This window comes from Ctenopharyngodon idella, chromosome 11 (assembly GCF_019924925.1).
Source record: "Ctenopharyngodon idella isolate HZGC_01 chromosome 11, HZGC01, whole genome shotgun sequence".
Lineage (NCBI taxonomy): Eukaryota > Metazoa > Chordata > Actinopteri > Cypriniformes > Xenocyprididae > Ctenopharyngodon > Ctenopharyngodon idella.
In genome coordinates, this window is record NC_067230.1 from 20,294,043 (window position 1) to 20,312,863 (window position 18,821).

At 38.1% G+C, this 18,821-nt stretch overlaps 1 protein-coding gene across 3 annotated transcripts; it reads left to right on the forward strand.

Annotated features, from left to right (window-relative positions):
• The first annotated feature begins 301 nt into the window (after positions 1 to 301).
• Positions 302 to 18,705, forward strand: kdm5ba (lysine (K)-specific demethylase 5Ba). Of its 3 annotated transcripts, none has more exons than XM_051911755.1 (28): positions 302 to 508; positions 1,551 to 1,749; positions 3,293 to 3,370; positions 4,185 to 4,307; positions 4,487 to 4,657; positions 5,455 to 5,583; positions 5,669 to 5,762; positions 6,272 to 6,351; positions 6,435 to 6,593; positions 6,908 to 7,027; positions 7,116 to 7,274; positions 7,393 to 7,574; positions 7,765 to 7,927; positions 8,061 to 8,180; positions 8,576 to 8,770; positions 10,396 to 10,577; positions 10,704 to 10,828; positions 11,101 to 11,251; positions 11,360 to 11,474; positions 11,564 to 11,919; positions 12,929 to 13,067; positions 13,176 to 13,355; positions 13,462 to 13,614; positions 13,855 to 14,268; positions 14,363 to 14,453; positions 14,550 to 14,755; positions 17,393 to 17,662; positions 17,810 to 18,705. In XM_051911755.1, exons 2-28 carry the CDS (start codon positions 1,597 to 1,599, stop codon positions 17,939 to 17,941), a joined length of 4,440 nt encoding a protein of 1,479 aa, XP_051767715.1. In that variant the 5' UTR covers positions 302 to 508; positions 1,551 to 1,596; the 3' UTR covers positions 17,942 to 18,705. The 3 variants fall into 3 exon arrangements, with proteins under 3 accessions (XP_051767715.1, XP_051767717.1, XP_051767718.1); XM_051911757.1 differs by having other exon boundaries at positions 6,272 to 6,339; XM_051911758.1 differs by lacking the exon at positions 1,551 to 1,749 and having other exon boundaries at positions 340 to 508.
• Positions 18,706 to 18,821: the final 116 nt, after the last annotated feature.

Here is an 18,821-nt window from a genome sequence, read left to right on the forward strand (position 1 = left end):
GAGTAATGATGCTGAAAAAAAAAAAAAAAATATATATATATATATATATATATATAATGTGGTGAAAATGTCTGTTTTGATCTGAAAAATACCATATTAGCCAAGAAGCATATTCCTCACCCTGACTGGATGTCCTTCTGTGAGTGAAAATATTAATGAACATTTATGATTCAAAGTGACTTGGGGAAAACAAGGCAGGACACATACCGATATGTTCAGTTTTTAAGACAATTAAGCAAAAGTGTCGATGAAATTGTCGGTAATAGGTCAGGCTGCTGCTGCCACACCTCAGTCACTCTTCCTCGGCAGAATAACTAGGCTCTTTCCTGCGATAGGCGGATAAGGGAGCAGGGGATGGCTGTCCTGTGTTTCATAGGGGGCGACAGCTTCCGAGTTGACGTGCGGTACGTGCTCATAGATATTGCTCGCATGGAATACTACGGTGGATGTTGATAGACCCTCTGCAAAGAGATATGTAAAGACAGAAGTCAACCGCAACGCCAGTACGGTGAGATACTTTCTGTCTTGGCACAATATTTCATTTTCCGCTGAAGGATCCTGCATTCTGAATTAGGGTCACGAGACGGTGCAAATGCTCACGGATTATATATTCGAACGGTTTTTGATGTGCTATTTGTACGATGTCACCCCGTGCCAGAGGTTAATCGTGAATTTAGATGTCAGTAAGGTTGGGAGTTACTAAATTCATCGTCCCTGGACAACATCTGTTACTTCCGAGTGGGTAACTTGAAAGAGTCCATTTAAAGAAGTAGTTCCGGTGAAAATGAAGCTGTTGTGTATCATTCCGCGCGAGTCACCAAGTCACTTCTCTAATTCAATGGCAGCCTACTTCTGCCTTTTTGAAAACACTTAGGGGAGACGTTAAAATGCAAAAATATACAAAAGTTTTTGAGTGGTTTCTCATATTTGTATATAAAAGCTTTGTTTTTGACCACAGGTTTCACGAGAGTACCGCCTATTACTTATTATGTTTACTTACGCCTCCTCGAGCAGATAAAGCTAAGAAGAAAAAAAAAAGCAAACGCGTTTTGAAAATAAACCTGGATGACTTTTATAGACAGCTATGTGTGCTAGATTTGAAATATAATTGGATATTTTGTTTGCTATAATAAAATTAATTGAAGTAATACATATATATTTTGTTACTAATAAATCATGTTGATAATTGTTGACCATTACCAAACCAAAAGCTTTGTTTGTATTAATCGTTACGTAAATGATGCGATAATGAATGATGACTTGATAACCCACTTACAATGCATTTTGGAGAATTTAAGCGTACATTTCACATTTTAAAAAAACAACTTTAAAAAAAATCTGCATTGGTGAGAATGTCAGATAAAGAAAGGAAATCAAGTGTCTCTACTTTGGTAGCGGAAGACGACTAAGCACTGTAGCGTCGGCACTCCGTCTGTGTGTACGTTTCCCAAAGTGGATGAGGATGTTAATTGTCGGAGTTCAGGTGTAATCATTCTTTAATATGGCATCTTTTCGAGACTAATTAAAACATTTACTTCAACTTAAAACAGTTTACTGCAGTTTCTACATGTCATCATTTGGATCAAGTTCCCCAGAATGACCCATTCACGACCCAACGAGTTTATTCCACCACCGGAGTGCCCTGTCTTTGAGCCCAGTTGGGAGGAATTTGCCGACCCTTTTGGGTTCATCAACAAAATACGTCCAATTGCAGAAAACACTGGCATCTGCAAGATCCGACCGCCCCCGGTAAGTTTCTTCGACATTTAACAGAACTGTCAAATGCAAGCAAGCTCCCGGTCGTCTTTTTTACTCGTAGATCGCAGATCCTGAAACACTTTTTCTAAAGACAGGTTTTTTTTCAACATGGCGGATTGCGGCTCCAGCCATTGCGAACGTTCGTAACGGCGTGTGCGCGTGTGCGCGCAGCTACTAGCTATGCGTGAATGCTCGCGTGTGGTTTACTCCTATAGCGACCACAATAACATCACTTAATTTCTTTTTAAGAGAGTTTTATCAGACTATGTTTTTTAAATATCACGGCTGATTTTTTTGCAGATACTTTTAATAAATGTTTGGTTGATGGAAAAATGTTGAGAGACAGAATGTAGTGATTGTTATTGTCTTCCAAAATCAATGTTCGTTAGAATGCATCCACCCAAACATGAACAATCCTCGATAGTTGAACTTGCAACCTAGGACAAGCATTATATAACTTTTTTTTTTTTTTACATTTAGTTTGGAACATTTTGCAAACACAACCTGGACTGTTGGTGCACATTTCTATTTAAATATGCAACTTCCTATTACATTTTTACCTTAACGTAAAAGCATTTGCTTTCAAATACAATCTTTTACTTTAGTCATGTGAGGTTGAACGATGGTGTAAAATTGTTTTTATCATGTTTTTTTATTTTTTGTGTTTATATATAGCACTGTTTATTCAGTGCTACGGAAGCATTGTCTTGTCTAAAAATAACCACTTTTGCTAACAAATAATGTAAAACCGCTCGTTTGTCAAGACATTACTGTCGTTTATCAAATAATTTAAGGTTTTATCTTGAGACAAAAATGTAAAAATATTGCTGAAGTTGGCGGTGGCGTAATTGGTCTTCGCCGTTGTCCTCCATGTTGTGCGAGTTGTGTATTTGCATTCGGCCAGTGAAACTGAAATTCGATGTAAATAACGCAAGTGAGAAACTAGATTCGGTTTAAGTCGCGTTTTAAACGTTTACAAAGTTGTTTTTGTCTTGGCTATGTATATTTTTTTGTGTTTTGCCTTGTTCACAATTGTTATAAACACCCTAAACGGTCTCAGTGGAAAGAAAGAAATGTATTGTAGTCATCTATAGCCATCCTAGTATGTTATACTGTGAATATGCTTTTATAACTGATGTATTACCATGTAAAGATATTTTATAAAATGTTAATGGTTCCATAATCATGCCAGTGGACCTCTGGACCATTTCACAACTTTAATTTTGTGTTTTTTGTGTATGCATCATACACCCTACCCTGTGATGTACAGCAAAATTGATTTAGGTGAAGACACATCTTGACCTTTGAAATTAAGACAATCTTGATGTTTTGTGTATAAAATAGTAATATATTTTAATCTGATATAGATGAATTGTTATATTGTATTTATAAGCATCATTCAGTAGAAAGATGGTGTAATGAGAACCCACATGCGGATATAAATACAAAAAACAAGTTTTTAACGCTGGTGGCAAATGGTAAACAAAAGCTTAACACTTTTTTTTTTTTTTTTTTTTTTTCCCCTTTATGTCAGGGATGGCAGCCACCATTTGCCTGTGATGTGGACAGACTGCATTTCACACCACGCATTCAGAGGCTCAATGAGTTAGAGGTAAGACCTTTATTTTTCTCCTTTTTGTTACAAATTTTGTAATTGCGGATATGGTCATGTGGCTTTATTAAACCGAATCTTGCAACCAGCATGACCTCTTTTTGGTCTGCTACACTTAAAGGGATAGTTCACCCAAAAATGAAAATTTGATGTTTATCTGATTGCCCCCAGGGCATCCAAGATGTAGGTGACTTTGTTTCTTCAGTAGAACACAAATGATGATTTTTAACCGTTGCAGTCTGTCAGTCATATAATGCATGTCAATGGGAACACAATCTATAAGAGTCAAAAAAACATGCACAGACCAATCCAAATTAAACCCTGCGGCTCGTGACGACACATTGATGTCCTAAGACACAAAACGATTGGTTTGTGCGAGAAACCGAACAGTATTTATATCATTTTTTACCTCTAAAACACCACTATGTCCAACTGCGTTGCGCATCCGGTTAGTGAGGTCTGAACACGTTCCGATGACTTCAATGAGTGCGAGACATCACTTCCGTTGTCGGAGCGCGTTCAGACCTCACCAACCGGATTTATTTGAAATGGAAATCTTTTGTAACATTATAAAAGTCTTTACTGTCACTTTTAATCAATTTAATGTGTCCTTGCTGAATAAAAGTTTGAATTTCTTTGAAAAAAATCTTACTGACCCCAAATTCTTTGTAATTCTTAATCTAAATTATATTGTTTATATATAGAACAAGTGCAAACTTACTATGATTCTTCCTCCTTCGCGAACCAAATGCTACTGAAAGGACGAGGACTTCATGTTTGACAACATTTTTGTGTTGTTTGTTTTGTTTCATAGGCCCAGACCAGAGTGAAGCTCAACTTCCTAGACCAGATAGCAAAGTTCTGGGAACTGCAGGGATGTACACTGAAAATTCCTCATGTCGAGCGCAAAACCCTGGACTTATATGTTCTTTACAAGGTAGGACTGAGGTTATGTTATCTCCAGTGGTCCTACACATAGTTTAAAATGGTACATTGGTTAATTTTTACAGTTGCAGGGTGCTAGAGTTGAAAACGCTGATGTGTACTTCCTCCTGTGGCATTTTTGAAAAGCAAACATGGATGTAAAAATGTCTTTGGTGACCTGTCTCTCTCTAGCTGGTCAAAGAAGACGGAGGCTTTGATGTGGTCTGTAAAGAGCGACGATGGACCCAGATCGCACTGAAGATGGGCTTTGCTCCCGGCAAAGCAGTTGGCTCTCACCTCCGCTCTCACTATGAGAGGATTCTCTACCCATACTATTTGTTCCAGACAGGAGCTAATCTTATGGTGAGGTCGCTAAAGAGCTTGTATAACTTCCTCGTTCCCCATTTTCAGCCTTATGTCATTCAGTTTCCATCCTTTTTCCTAATTAATTGTCCATGATCATTTTTTGGCAGGGAACCCAACTATCTGAACAGAAAGGGTGTCCCAGTTAATTAAGCATTGTTGATAAACGCCCAAGTTTGTTTTTGCACTATATATATTCAGTGCAAATTAGGTGGCATACACAGTAGTTTAAATAAAAATGTCTTTGGGACATACAACATTGAAATGCAGCAAACATAAACTTGAGGTTGTTTCCTGTGTATGTTTTTTTATTTTTTATTTTTTTTAATAGGGTGTCATTTGTAGTTTGTTTTTACTTTAAGTTGTGTCTGGCAGGCTGTTCGTCTGTGTTTTGGTGTTCCTGTGGGTTCAGTGGTTAACAGCTTTTTCTGATGTGCATGTTTTTCTGTGCTGTACCCACAGTCCCCTCCCCCAACCCATAAAGGGGTGTGAATTCATTCAATGAGCCCTGAGCTCTAGGCCCACGCGCCTGCTGCTTTTACCCTATGGTTAATACCCTAGGGGTGATCTGCTTTGCCTCTCACTGTTACTGGCTTTAATAATGTCCACCCTGCTGTCATGTGGCTCTCTGGTTAATTAGATAAGAGTGAAGCCACATGTGCACACTTATAGTGGTGTTATAAATAAAGCTATTTGCATTGTTCATATTATCATTTTTTTTATTGTGAATATATGGGCTTGTCACTTGAAGTTGTGCGTCAGGCATGATGTCAACATTAAATCTTTTTCTCCAACAGAACTCTCAGAAGCCAACTTTGACTAATGACACCAAAGACAAGGAGTACAAACCCCACGACCTGCCCCAGCGTCAGTCGGTGCAACCAGCAGAAACCTGCACTATCGCCCGCAGAGCTAAACGGACAGAGGTAAAAATCTCTGATTCATACCTGGACCAGTTTGTTCAAACTAGATGGTAATGCTTTATCTCTGACATTGCCCTTCTCTTCATAGGGTCGCTGTTTTAAATCCGAACCGGGCGAGGTGTGTGAAAACAAACCCAACCTGAGGAGGAGAATGGGCTCTTATGTGGCAAAACCAGAACCAGGTAAAGATCCATATATTATATTTCTACTTTTCCTCTCAAAAATCACTTTGTGTACTTTGAAGTTCTTCATGGCTTGGTATTAAAGTTTGGGGTCAGTGACATGACACGCTGTTCCATTAAAAAAAAAAAAAAAAAATTCTGAAAAACACAAAAATATTATGCAGAATACTGTTTTCAACATTGATAATAGTAAGAAATGTTTTTTGAGCACCAGTTAGCATATTAGAATGATTTCTAAAGGATCATGTGACACTGAAGATTGGAGTTATGGCTTTTCCATCACAGGAATAGATTACACTTTAAAATGGATTAAAATAGAAAACAATAGTTTTAAAAATGATTGTACTTTGATCAAATGAATGCAGCCTTGGTGAGCATGAGAGGTTTCTTTTAAAAACATTTTAAGAAGTCATACGGACCCCGAACCTTTGAATGGTAGTGTACTTCCAAAATTTTAATCTCACTTCAACATGACATTTCAAACTTATTTACTTATACATCTCTTCTAGTGAAAGAAATTCCAGTGCAGGTGAAAGAAGAACCCATTGAGCAACCAGTTGAAGGTGAAAAATCAAAGGTGAGAGCGGAGGTCAGTGGACCATTTGGTTTTCACACAAGAGAAAATTTGCACTGCATTCCTTTATGGCAATGTTTGGGTTTTTTCTCTTACAGGTGGAGCAGTACATGTGCTTGGTATGTGGGGGTGGAGGTGATGAAGATAGACTATTACTTTGTGATGGGTGTGACGACAGCTATCACACCTTCTGTCTGATCCCACCCCTCCACGATGTCCCCAAAGGCGACTGGAGGTGCCCCAAGTGCCTGGCTCAGGTGAGCCACTCCCGACTGCCTACATCTGCAAACTGATGATATCATGACTTTTTTTTTTTTTTTTTTTTTTGGTCTTTATCACGTAATTGTTTTGTGACCTTATATGAAAGTGATGTACCTTTTGATTAAATAAATAGTCATATTCTTAGAAACTATATTCATAACTAAATTACAGCTGCTCCTGTTTGTGCTCTCTGCACCCATTACCTACTGTCTGTTAGTACATATGATTTGGCTTAGTAGTATTACTGGAATGCATTTAGTCTATGCAGTTATAATGTTTGTAATCATTAGGTTCTCTATTCTCACATTAGGAGTGTGGTAAGCCACAGGTGGCATTTGGCTTTGAGCAGGCCTCCAGAGACTACACCCTCCGCACCTTTGGTGATATGGCTGACTCTTTCAAGTCTGACTACTTTAACATGCCTGTTCACGTATGTCTGTTTAACAACACTTGTGAGACATATGATTGCATACCATGTGCTATTTGAATATGGAGTGATCATCCTTATTATTTGACAGATGGTTCCCACAGAGCTGGTGGAGAAGGAGTTCTGGCGGCTGGTTAGCACCATAGAGGAGGACGTCACTGTTGAGTATGGGGCTGATATTGCTTCAAAGGATTTCGGAAGTGGCTTCCCTGTTAAGAACGGCACATTTAAGGTCTCACCAGAGGAGGAGGTACAAAATAATCTGAAATGCTTTGAAGTTCTTGCTATCTGTATGCTAAAAACACAGATCAAAATCGTCAGATCACAAATGCATGTTTCATTAAATTCATTAATTTCTTTTTGTCCAGGATTATCTAAGCAGTGGCTGGAACCTCAACAACATGCCAGTGTTAGATGCATCTGTGCTGACTCATGTCACAGCGGACATCTGTGGGATGAAGCTCCCATGGCTTTATGTGGGCATGTGCTTCTCATCCTTCTGCTGGCACATTGAGGACCACTGGAGCTATTCCATCAACTATCTGCACTGGTAATCCACACACTCTTTTTTTACATTGAAAGAAACCCATTTTACATTGTAGGTTAAGCATATGTGCTTTTCAACAACTTGCAGTGCCACCTTGTATGTGTTTATGCTTCATTTTAACAGTTACTAAAATAAAAAACAATCCATGCTCTGAGAATGATGTTTTTCCACTCACTTTTGTTTCAATTTGCAGGGGAGAGCCAAAGACGTGGTATGGCGCTCCTGGCTATGCCGCCGAGCAGTTGGAGAATGTGATGAAGAACCTGGCCCCTGAGCTCTTTGAGTCTCAGCCAGACCTGCTCCACCAGCTGGTCACCATCATGAACCCAAATGTGCTCATGGAGCATGGAGTACCAGTGAGTGGCCACATATACAATCATAGATGGAGAGTTATGGACTAAACAAAGACTGTTAATAACATAAGATGGAACAAATTTTGTTGTAAACAACTTTGTAAGATCAATTATCTAATCCTTTTCTCCTCTGTAGATTTACCGTACAAACCAGTGTGCTGGCGAGTTTGTCATTACCTTCCCAAGGGCCTATCACAGTGGATTCAACCAGGGCTTCAACTTTGCAGAGGCAGTCAACTTCTGCACAGCAGACTGGGTAAAAGGCGCTTAATGTTGGCATGAAATAAAAATTCACCCTATCTATTTTGTAAATGCATGATTATTGATCTTATTTTGAATGATTTGTTTTCAATGTTTAATCAAACTGTCCTTAGCTGATATTCTGTGGAAAGCGACACGTGCAAACCTTCTCTAATAATTTAGTGCACTTAAACCCCACACTTTTCTTACAATCGCATTCATTTTTGAGTGCAATGCCACTCAAAAATGACTCCAATCAACAATAGATGCATAGAATCAAGTCCTCTTGATGATCGATAGTCTGTTAAACTTAAATGCCGCTACTTCCGTTTCATTTTGACTTTATTGTTGGATAAGCATAATGCAATACAAGATGAGTCAAAATAAACTAAATACGGTCTTGTGTTTCAGATGCCTCTTGGTCGACAGTGTGTCGAGCACTACCGATCCCTCAACAGATACTGTGTTTTCTCCCACGATGAAATGACCTGTAACATTGCCGCCAAGGCAGACAGTCTAGAGTTGGAACTGGCCTCTGCTGTCCAGAAGGACATGTGTGCCATGATTTTGGAGGAGAAGATGCTCCGTGAGAGAGCCTATAAGCTGGTGGGTGGCTATTTTAAAGGCAATGAGCCCATTTAAACTGCTTTAACTTGCACTTCATGACCCAATTGAGTGTGTGTGTGTGTGTGTGTGAATAAACTCAGAAAGAAAAATAAGACAATATAGGGCTGTTACCAATCCAATGAAATCAGTATTAACAATATCCATCTTTCCACTGCAGAGAACTCATAATTTGGCATTTAGATGTATTTACACAGACTGTTTAATGAAGCAAAGAGGTGGCATGAATGCATTTACACTGCAAAATTATAACTGCATAAATGAGTTTGTTTTACATTTTTGAATGATGAAAATATGAAATATTGGAAAAATGCAGTGATATTTTAAAATATAAGACTAAACTGGTAGTAGGTGGTGACAAGTGACTGTCTTAATGAGTTGAATCACTGAATCACCCAATTCGTTCAAAAACATTTAATCATTCACACTGCTGTGTGTTACTCTGAGACTGCTACTGTTTGGAACTATTTTTGTTGCAGAAATGGAGCAAAAACGTGTGTGTGTGTAAAAATATATATATATATATATATTAGGGCTGGGTATTGAGACAAATTTCATTTCTGTAAATGGTAAGTTTTCTCAAGGAAAAAGAAAATCAAAAAATGCTATAAACTATACAGAAAGTCAAATGATACTACATTACTATAATACTGAACTTTTTATAATAGTTATAATACTGTACTATAATACTAATATAATTAATATTATAGTACTTACTGTTTCTACTCTATTTTTTTTTTCTATTTTTTTTTTTTTTTTCTTTTTTAAAATAGAAACATTTAAGTGGGGGGCTATCATAAACTTGACTGGTTAATAAAACATTAAATATTGAAGTACAGTAAAAAATGTAGTGAATATGTAATATGGTGCATATATTTAGCAAAATGGCCTTCTCTAGAGTTCATTTTTCTAGCTGACAAGTTTATGGTCACTGAATGACTTTTCTGAGGTAAATATAACGTTACGGGATATAGGCTGTTTACAAGCTGTTTTATTGACGTCTTTCCGCGGTTTAATCAATTCAGCAATTATGGATGTGGATTTCAGTAAGTTGTACTGTATCTTTTAACATACCTTCTGATGTTTATTTCATGCTGTAACTAGTAGTAAAGTGGAAGAGGTGATCCGTTCACGCGCCCTTCGCGCTGCTGCTTCGCTTAAATCGAGGCGGCAACAGCGATCTGACAAACCACAATAAAGAGCGCCAAAACGGTATTTATTGTTTGAATTTCGCAATAAAATAGACATAATTTGAAATCTGAGACTTTCATATCAAAAGTAACAAAGCACAAAGCTTATTGCGATTTTATTGGATTAGGCGCGCTACAAAGCTTTGTTTATTCATTAACTGAAAACAGCTGAACTGAAACAAGACTGAAAGATCGATTCTTGGGATTTAAGAATCGATACTGGTTCATAAAAATGAGATTCGATTAAAATTGTTTGTTTTTTGTTTTTGTTTTTTAAACCCAGCCCCAATTTTTATATATATAATTTTATTTATTTTAGTAATTGAACCTGTAGCTCTGCCTCTGATTCCTTTGTTTGTATTCATGGTCTGTCTGTCTATTACTAATTGATCCCATTGTGTATTTGCTTTTCGCTAGGGCGTGTGGCACTCCCAGCAGGTTGACTATGATATACTGCCAGATGAGGAAAGGCAGTGTGCTAAGTGCCGGACCACCTGTTACCTGTCTGCCATCACCTGTCCCTGTAGCCCCGACCAGCTGGTCTGTCTCCACCACATCCAGGACCTCTGCTCTTGCCCTGCTAGAAGCTACACGCTCAAGTATGTGTTTGCAAAAGCTTAGGACATTACAACATGCCATGGGTTTAAAACTCAGGACAATGGCTCATGCAAAAGAGTTCTTGCTTTTATTCTACACATTAACCTTTTTATCTTTTATTTGTGCAGCTATAAATACACACTTGCCGAACTGAAGCCATTGTTCCAGGCTTTGACAGCTCGTGCTGAGTCCTATGAAGACTGGGCATCTAAAGTTAACAAGATTTTGAAAGCAGATCAAGACAATAAAAGTGGTATGTTTTTATAGCATTATGTTCATTTTAACCCTTAGAAATCTAAGCATTTATTATTCATAATGGGTTTTTGTTGTTGTTTTCAACCTTTAACAAACTTTAGTTATAAAAAAATGTAAAAAGCAATTATGTATGTTTGGTGAAAGTTAGGTATTATCTACTTGGCTTGTACATACTATGCAATTCTGCTGGGGGTTAAATGTTGTTTTGTTTTGTTTTGTTTTGTTTTTTAGTCTAAATATTGGATTTTTTTTTTTCTTTTTTCTTATTAGATTTGGAGGAGCTTCGTTCCTTGGTAGTAGAAGCAGAGAAGAAGATGTACCCTGACACTGACCTGCTATGTCACCTGCGTCAAGTGATCCAGAATGCAGATAGGTGCACCTCAATGGCCCAACAACTCCTCAATGGCAAGAGACAGACTAGGTACGTTTATTGCTTCCTCTGATATGGAAAACTATCTGAAGTTCTTGCATTTTAAGTAGTTTTAAATTGATGCATTTCTGTATCAAATCTGTATATTTGTGTTTACAGGTATCGCTCCGGTGGGGGAAAGTCTCAAAATCAGCTCACGGTGGAGGAACTGAAGTCGTTTGTCAATCAGTTGTATGACCTGCCTTGTACCATCCGACAGGCCCCTTTCTTAAAGGTAACCAACCACACAACATGCTAAGTCTAATTTTCCTAGTTTTCCCAGATGTGTTGATCTGACATTTTCTCCCTCTACCTCCATCTCAGGCTCTTTTGAACCGCGTTGAACAGTTCCAGCAGCAGAGCTCGGATCTCCTTGCAGAGGACATGCCTGGTTCCTCTGCCCTCCAAGGCCTCCTGGATGAAGGCGCAGCCTTGGATGTGGAGTTGCCTCAGCTGGCGGTGTTGAGGCAGAGGCTGGAGCAGGCACGCTGGGTGGAGGCTGTTCAGGAAGCCAGCGATCAGCCGGCCGACCTCAGTCTAGACTGCATGAGGAGGCTCATAGATCAAGGAGTGGGCCTGGCACCGCACTCCTGTGTGGAAAGAACCATGGCCCGCCTGCAGGAGCTGCTCACTGTCTGTGAACACTGGGAAGAAAAGGCCCATAACATGCTCATTGCTAGGTGAACTTATTTTGTATTTAAGTGAATTGTTAAATCAGTTTAAAGGTATAGTTCACCCAAAAATGAAAATTCTGTCATTAAATCACCCTCATATCATTCCAAACCCATAAGACCTTTGTTTTTGTTTTGTTTTTTTAATATAAAATTTCTATGAAACCTGAGAGATTTCTGTCCCTCCATTGAAAGGCCATTATATCAAAATTTGATGTTTCAAAAAGTTAATAAAGAGATCATAAAAAACAAAACTTATGAATGCAGTGGTTCTAAAGAGGCCTAATTATTTAGGCTTTTATTCATTATATATGAATATAAAATTAAATCTGTTAATCTTATAAAGTGATCGCTATCAAAGATTTGGTAGAATGTCCTTTCAGCGAAGGACAGAAATCCCTCTGGTTTGGAAAAATAAAGTCTTATGGGTTTGAAATGACATGAATTTTCATGTTTGGATCAACTTCCCTTTCCACTAACAAGCGTGTGTCTCATTATCTAGTTTACAGCTAGAATAGGTTTTATCAGCAGCAAGATCTGAGAAGCAAAAGCAACTCGCGGCGGTTTAAGATTGGCCATGTTGATTGTGCAAAAAAATAATTTGCAAGCTGTTCTGGCAAAATTTTGCTTGCAAATATTTTTTTTTTTTTTTTTTTTTTTTAACCTATTTCTTTCAGTGGCTTATGGCTAATAAAATTCCTGCACTCCCAACATGCATGTTGTAAAAAAAACACATGGATGGTTGAGCTAGTTCTGATAGGGAATAAAAATGTGCAGGGTTGGCGTTTTGACTTAAAGCTTTTTCCTGACAGATTAACTGACAGACATTGTGCCAGTGTGACACCTACATTGTCCATACACAACAGTTTGGGGTTTGAAAGACTGGGGTTTGATCTAAATACAGTAAAAACATTAGTAAATGTGCTTTCTAAATGTAAAAACCTTTACTGTCAATATGTTGCTGAATTAAACCTTTTGATCCTGTGAAATAATGTCACTCACTTGTGATCTTTTTCAGGCCTCGTCATAGTATCGAGACTCTTGAGGCAGCTATACAGGAAGTGGACAGCATCCCAGCATACCTGCCCAGCTGTCTTCAGCTCAAAGACTGTGTAAGCAGGGCCAGAGAGTGGATAATGGAAGCAGATGCTCTTCAGGTGTGTTTCACACATTTCTGTACTGCTCTATAATTCGTAACCCAACGGTTAGATACATAGGACCTTGTGTAAGTAGCGCTCCATCCATTTAAACATTTATTGCTACAGGCTGGAGGCCGTATTCCTGGCCTTGCTGCCCTATCTGAACTAGTTTCGAAAGCCAGAGGTATTCCGGTAATGTTGGAACCACTCACTCGACTGGAAAGCTTAGTATCTGAGGTACAGACCTGGAAGGAGAGTGCAGCTAAAACATTCCTGTTGAGGAACTCAACCCATTCTCTCCTTGAGGTAGATTACTTATTTACAACCATACCTATTTTGGATGTGAATAACTATATGATTTGTAAGTAAAGTAAATGGTTTTGTTATTAATTTGTGTGTTTGTGTCTTTAAGGTTCTGTGTCCTAGGTGCGAGACTGGACCACAGAAGTCAAAATCGAAAAAAGTCAAGGATGTCTCATTACCTTGCAAGAAAGTTGATGTAAAACTGGACTGCCTTTTTGATGTGGAAAAAGCACTTTCTACTAGCAAAGATACAGCTTCAGCAGTAGGTCACATTTTGGATAAGCTTTAGGCTAAATGCAAAACAAGTAGGTTTTGGTTAGTCTTTGTGTCCCTGATATATTTGTAGATCTTTAAGGTGCTCATAAATAAGTTGACCCATGTGTTTTTTTTTTTTTTTGTTTGTTTTTTTAATAAAGCCATCCTTATTGTTGAGTCCTGACTGTTCACATGTGTGATGGACATTTGGGTATCTGCTCAGACATGCATATTCTTCTCCAAACAGATGGCCACTCTCAGTGACGTACATCAGAAAGAGTTGGAGAGCCTGTCTATGATGAGGATCTCAAATGAGTCAAAGTTTCAGCCTTCGCCTAGCTGTTTGGCCCCCACAGTGTGCTTGTGTCACACCGTCCCTGCAGGCCCCATGCTCCAGTGTGAACTTTGTCGAGACGCCTACCACAGCGGCTGTGTGCCGGGGTTTAAGGACATCCAGACAGGCCTACCCTGGTTATGCCCACTCTGCAAGCGCTCTGAGAAACCCCCTCTGGATAAGGTGCTTCCTCTGCTCGCTTCCTTACAGCGGATTCGGGTTCGGCTTCCGGAGGGCGATGCCCTGCGATACGTGATTGAGAGAACGGTTCGCTGGCAACACAAAGTGCAGCAGGTTTCTCCTCCTACACATCATCTGAATGGCAAAGTGAGCATAATATGTTTTAATATAATTAGTTTATAACAGAAAATCATATTTTCAGTTTTTTTTATTTATGTTCAATTCTATTTATATGATGCAGGCAAGGCATATTTCTGGAATAGCATCATCTCAGACAATGGAAAGGAGCAACAGTTCTTTTTACATGCTGCAGCCCTGCATTCCTCTCAATGGTGAGTCAACCACACCTGAAGTTTTTAAATACACAGTTACAGAGTGGTTGTAAATGTCTAGATGTAAACATTTGGGATTCTGTCATGTGTTTTTAGAACTCAGCGCTGAGTTGGAGGAGCTGTTGGTAGAAGGTCTTCTCCTGCAAGTGACGTTACCGGAGCTCCAACAGCTTTATAGCAATCTGCTTAGCAGGTTATTACCATCCCAGCACTCCATGCAGAGCAGTGAACACGATCACCAGTATCACATTGCTCAAGACAGAAGTCCACCTCACAGGAGTCCCCCGCACAGCAAAGCACAGGTGGGAGAATATTCCCAACTTGCTTACTAATCTTACAATAGCATTATCTTTGTAGCATTGCAAATTCTTATGATTTAGACCCAAACTTTTGTCAGCCAAACCCCTTTGACCTAAATTATTTAATTGAAGTGAATATTTCAATGAGTTAACACATTTAGGGGCTGTTCACACAGAACACATTTTTTCATTCCAATGCGCTACTTTTCCATTGTTTTTCTATGTAAACGTGCTAGACGGACGTGTATGACCGTTGCACTTGCGTCTTTTGCAATGTCTCTCACGAGTTAAAAGAATTTCAACTTTTACACGCAGTACCGCTCATCAATGTCAGTTCCATAACAGTGGATCAATCAGATGACTCCAGAGGTGGGGCAAGCGTTGTGAGCTTTTGTTTACAGTAGCAAGTTGGCATGGCAACTGTTTTATTTGAAGGCTATAGTCAAACCAAAAATTATTCAGACACTAGATAATTTTTTTTTTTTAATACTAGTGGATGCAGGACACTATAGTTCATTTATGTAAGCAAGGATAGCAAAATAAAGTAAACTGTGACATAATTATACCTAGGGATGCACCGATATGTATCGGCAGCCGATACGATTTTTGCTCCATTTACAACCATCGGCTTTAGCAGGAAAAAGGCAGATATAACAAACCGATGGTTTATAAATTAACTGCGTGAAGGCACTGAGCTGTATAATGACTGTTGCTAATCCTAGCGCTGCTGTCTGTGCTTTAAAGTTAACCAAATAACAAAAGATCGCACACTATTCTTGAATAAATAACTTTTGTAACTTTCATAAGTGTAGCGGACCCCATCCGAATGATGACCAAACCTTTACTGATGTTTTATAAAGTTTATTGCATCCATTTTCACTCCAAACAAACCCCCACAAAAGCTAAACATTACAGAGCACAAGAAGTGCGCATTAAACTCTCTCTCTCTCCATTGCATTATCATCAATATAGAGCGAATTACTCAAAACACTTATTACAACTAACGGTTAACAAATACATACAGAGGGGGATGCTAAATAAACGGACAAACTTTAAATCTGCAAAATAACTCTGAAGAACTGTGTGCTCTCCTTGTCAGTAAGTACACTAGAACACCCGTCAAAATAAGAGTCCCGCCTTAGTAAAGGAGAGTGCAGATCTCATACATATTTAAATTTACAAAAAATATTAAAATGTATACAAAACATTAGAAGATTAATCACATTAAAGGATTAATATGTATTTAATTTATACAGTGAAGAATATGCAGTGCTATTTTACATTTGTTTACTTTATTTCTGTACCTGAAAACTATTAAACCTACCTAAAAAGCACTGTTTATTTCATATGTATCTTTGTTCAGTTGTCTTTATGTAGGCCTGCTGAATGTTAAATGGATCCAATCCATGTTCATTAAAAATTATTTGATGCAGCAATAAACCTGCTAGTATATTTTAATGCAGGTGTTTTTGAACTTTGCTTATTTAAAACATGATCAAAATACTATCTATTTTGATGACACAATTTCAAATAAGAGAGGAAGTGACAAATATCGGTATCGTTATCGGCCAATATTGTTTAATATCGGTATTGGCCCCAAAAAATCATATTGGTGCATCACTAATTATACCCAAAAATACTTCATATAGTGGACTACCAGTAAAATTGATAATTTGGAACCAGAAATTATTCAGACACTTTGACCTGACCGTTTGCTTAAGTGTTATCTGACATAATTAAGATACATTTTTCTGACACAGTTTAACTCTGAAATCTTGTCTTATTTTATTTCATTCATTAATAAAATATAAAAATATATTTTATTAATGAATGAAATGTTCAAGGTGTCTGAATACATTTTGGTTTGACTGCATGGCGGAGGAGGTGCTCATAGTGGCTGTGTCAGTGCAAAACATTTTTATTTATTTAAAAAAAAAAAAAAAAACATTCCCGAGCACTGCATCTCGCGTTTTTAGATGCAAAGATGCGTTCTGTGTGAATGAGCCCCTACATGCTTCTAGTTCTCTGATGTTAGTTAATGGTCACATGACGTGCAGGTAAACTATTAAAGAACATTTTATTCAAGAAAAAATTCATGTTTTGGTGAATCAAATCCGAGTAGTCATAATTAACTGACTTTTCATGCCCTAATTTTGACTTTTTGCCATAATTAGGACTTTTATGAGATACCAAGCCATAATTTATAACTTAACGTTTAACTTATTTTAAAACTTTTTAATTTATTTTAATTCTTTTTTTTTTTTTAAATAATAGCTTTGATCAACGCCTGATTTTAGGCAACGCGTCCAAAAATGCAAACGAAATTGTAAATAAACTTGAATGCCCTTCAGTACTGAAAAGTTTCCCTAAGAAGTTTAATGTAATATATTTTTATCTAATATTTGTGCTATGTTTATATGCTTAGTGTTGTACTCTAACACTCTAACATCATAAAATGAGTCAATTATGAATCGAGTCTCTTGAGTGTTATTCTTCTGAACTGCTGCCTATGTAGTGTTCCAAATCAGTCACTTGCGTTACAACGTTACTTCCATAATTGCTGGAATGCTGACTTGCGAGGCAACTCACTAGGTTTCAGAACTGAGCTTTTGACTGACTTTGATTGAATTGTCCATCTAGGATGGAGTTCCAGAGATCAAGAAGGAACCCGAGAAGGCTGAGAAGAACAGCAAACGACGTCTAGAGAAAGAGAACGTGGAAGGACCGCACAGAGACAAGATAAAGAAGCCCAGGAAAAAGAAGCCCAAAATGAACAAAGAAAGGAGAAGAGAGGAGAAACGAACCACCTCCCCTTCCAACTCCCTTTCTGACCCATCATATTCAGACGACTCTGAGGAGGATTGGTCCGTGTGCTCGGCAAAGCGATGTCAACAGCCAGAAGGAAACGAGGTTAGCTCTAGCATAATTGAAGTGCTTGAGGTTGTTTTTTTTTAATCCAGTGCATCATTCTTGTTAATGTAATTGGGTTTTGTTTTTTTGTGTGTGTGTCACTTGCCTGCATGAATAACTATTGCTTTTTTTGGGTCTTCCTCATAGGTAAACTGGGTCCAGTGTGATGGCAGCTGTAACCAGTGGTTCCACCAGATTTGTGTGGGAGTGTCTGCTGAGCAGGCTGAGAATGAGGACTACATCTGCGTCAGCTGCGCAATAAACGATTTGACAGAATGAGGACCAAAATCATGTTTTTTCAAAGGATAGTCAAATGGCTCCCCGTTTTGCACATAAGTTACAGCACCAAGAACGCACCAGAGATCATCCTCTTACCGAATCCCGCTTCCCCTCTGCTCCCTTGGTGCTACTGCCTTCTTGATAGGACTGTTAACAAAAATCTGTATGATTATCTGCTTTTTGTTTTGTATTTTTGAAGATTTCCTTCTATAACATTTTTTTTCTTCTCTAGAGAACGTGATGCATAGATGTACCTCAGGGGTTTCCATCCCATAAATGCAGAACTTCAGCTTCCCCAAATGTATTTTTGTTCATATTTATTGTTTTGTTTTCTTTCCCCAGTCACCTTTAGAATTTCTAACATGAATTTATCAATCTGGGCTATTTACACCAAATAATATTAATTGGACTAAACAAAATGGTCTAAAATTATTTTTGGAACCCGCTGTTTTGGTACATGTGTCTAATAATATAAAATATTATTTATTTATCCCAGCAATAACTCAGCTGGTTACCCTGATTTTCAGTAGCTTGAGATCTGCTCTGATCTGTTGCTTGATGCATTAGAAGTGTTTGTACAGAATCCTTAATGTAGGTTGTCAGACAAAAGAGATGTAGCAGGCAGAAGAAAAAGCTGTGTGAAATATACTTTGTGACGTATACTGTGGCTTTCTTTAAAACTCAAAACAGATCTTTCCGATGTTAATTCAATTGTGGAATAAAATGGTTTGTTCTCACCTATAAATACTGACCTATTTCTGTTATCATGAACCTTTCTTGTCTTTATTTATGTGCAACTTGTTTGTGGAATGGCATAAATCAAACGCGTACTGAGCATCAGGTGGCGACAAAGTAAAGAAAAGTCCGTTCAGTGTAGCTG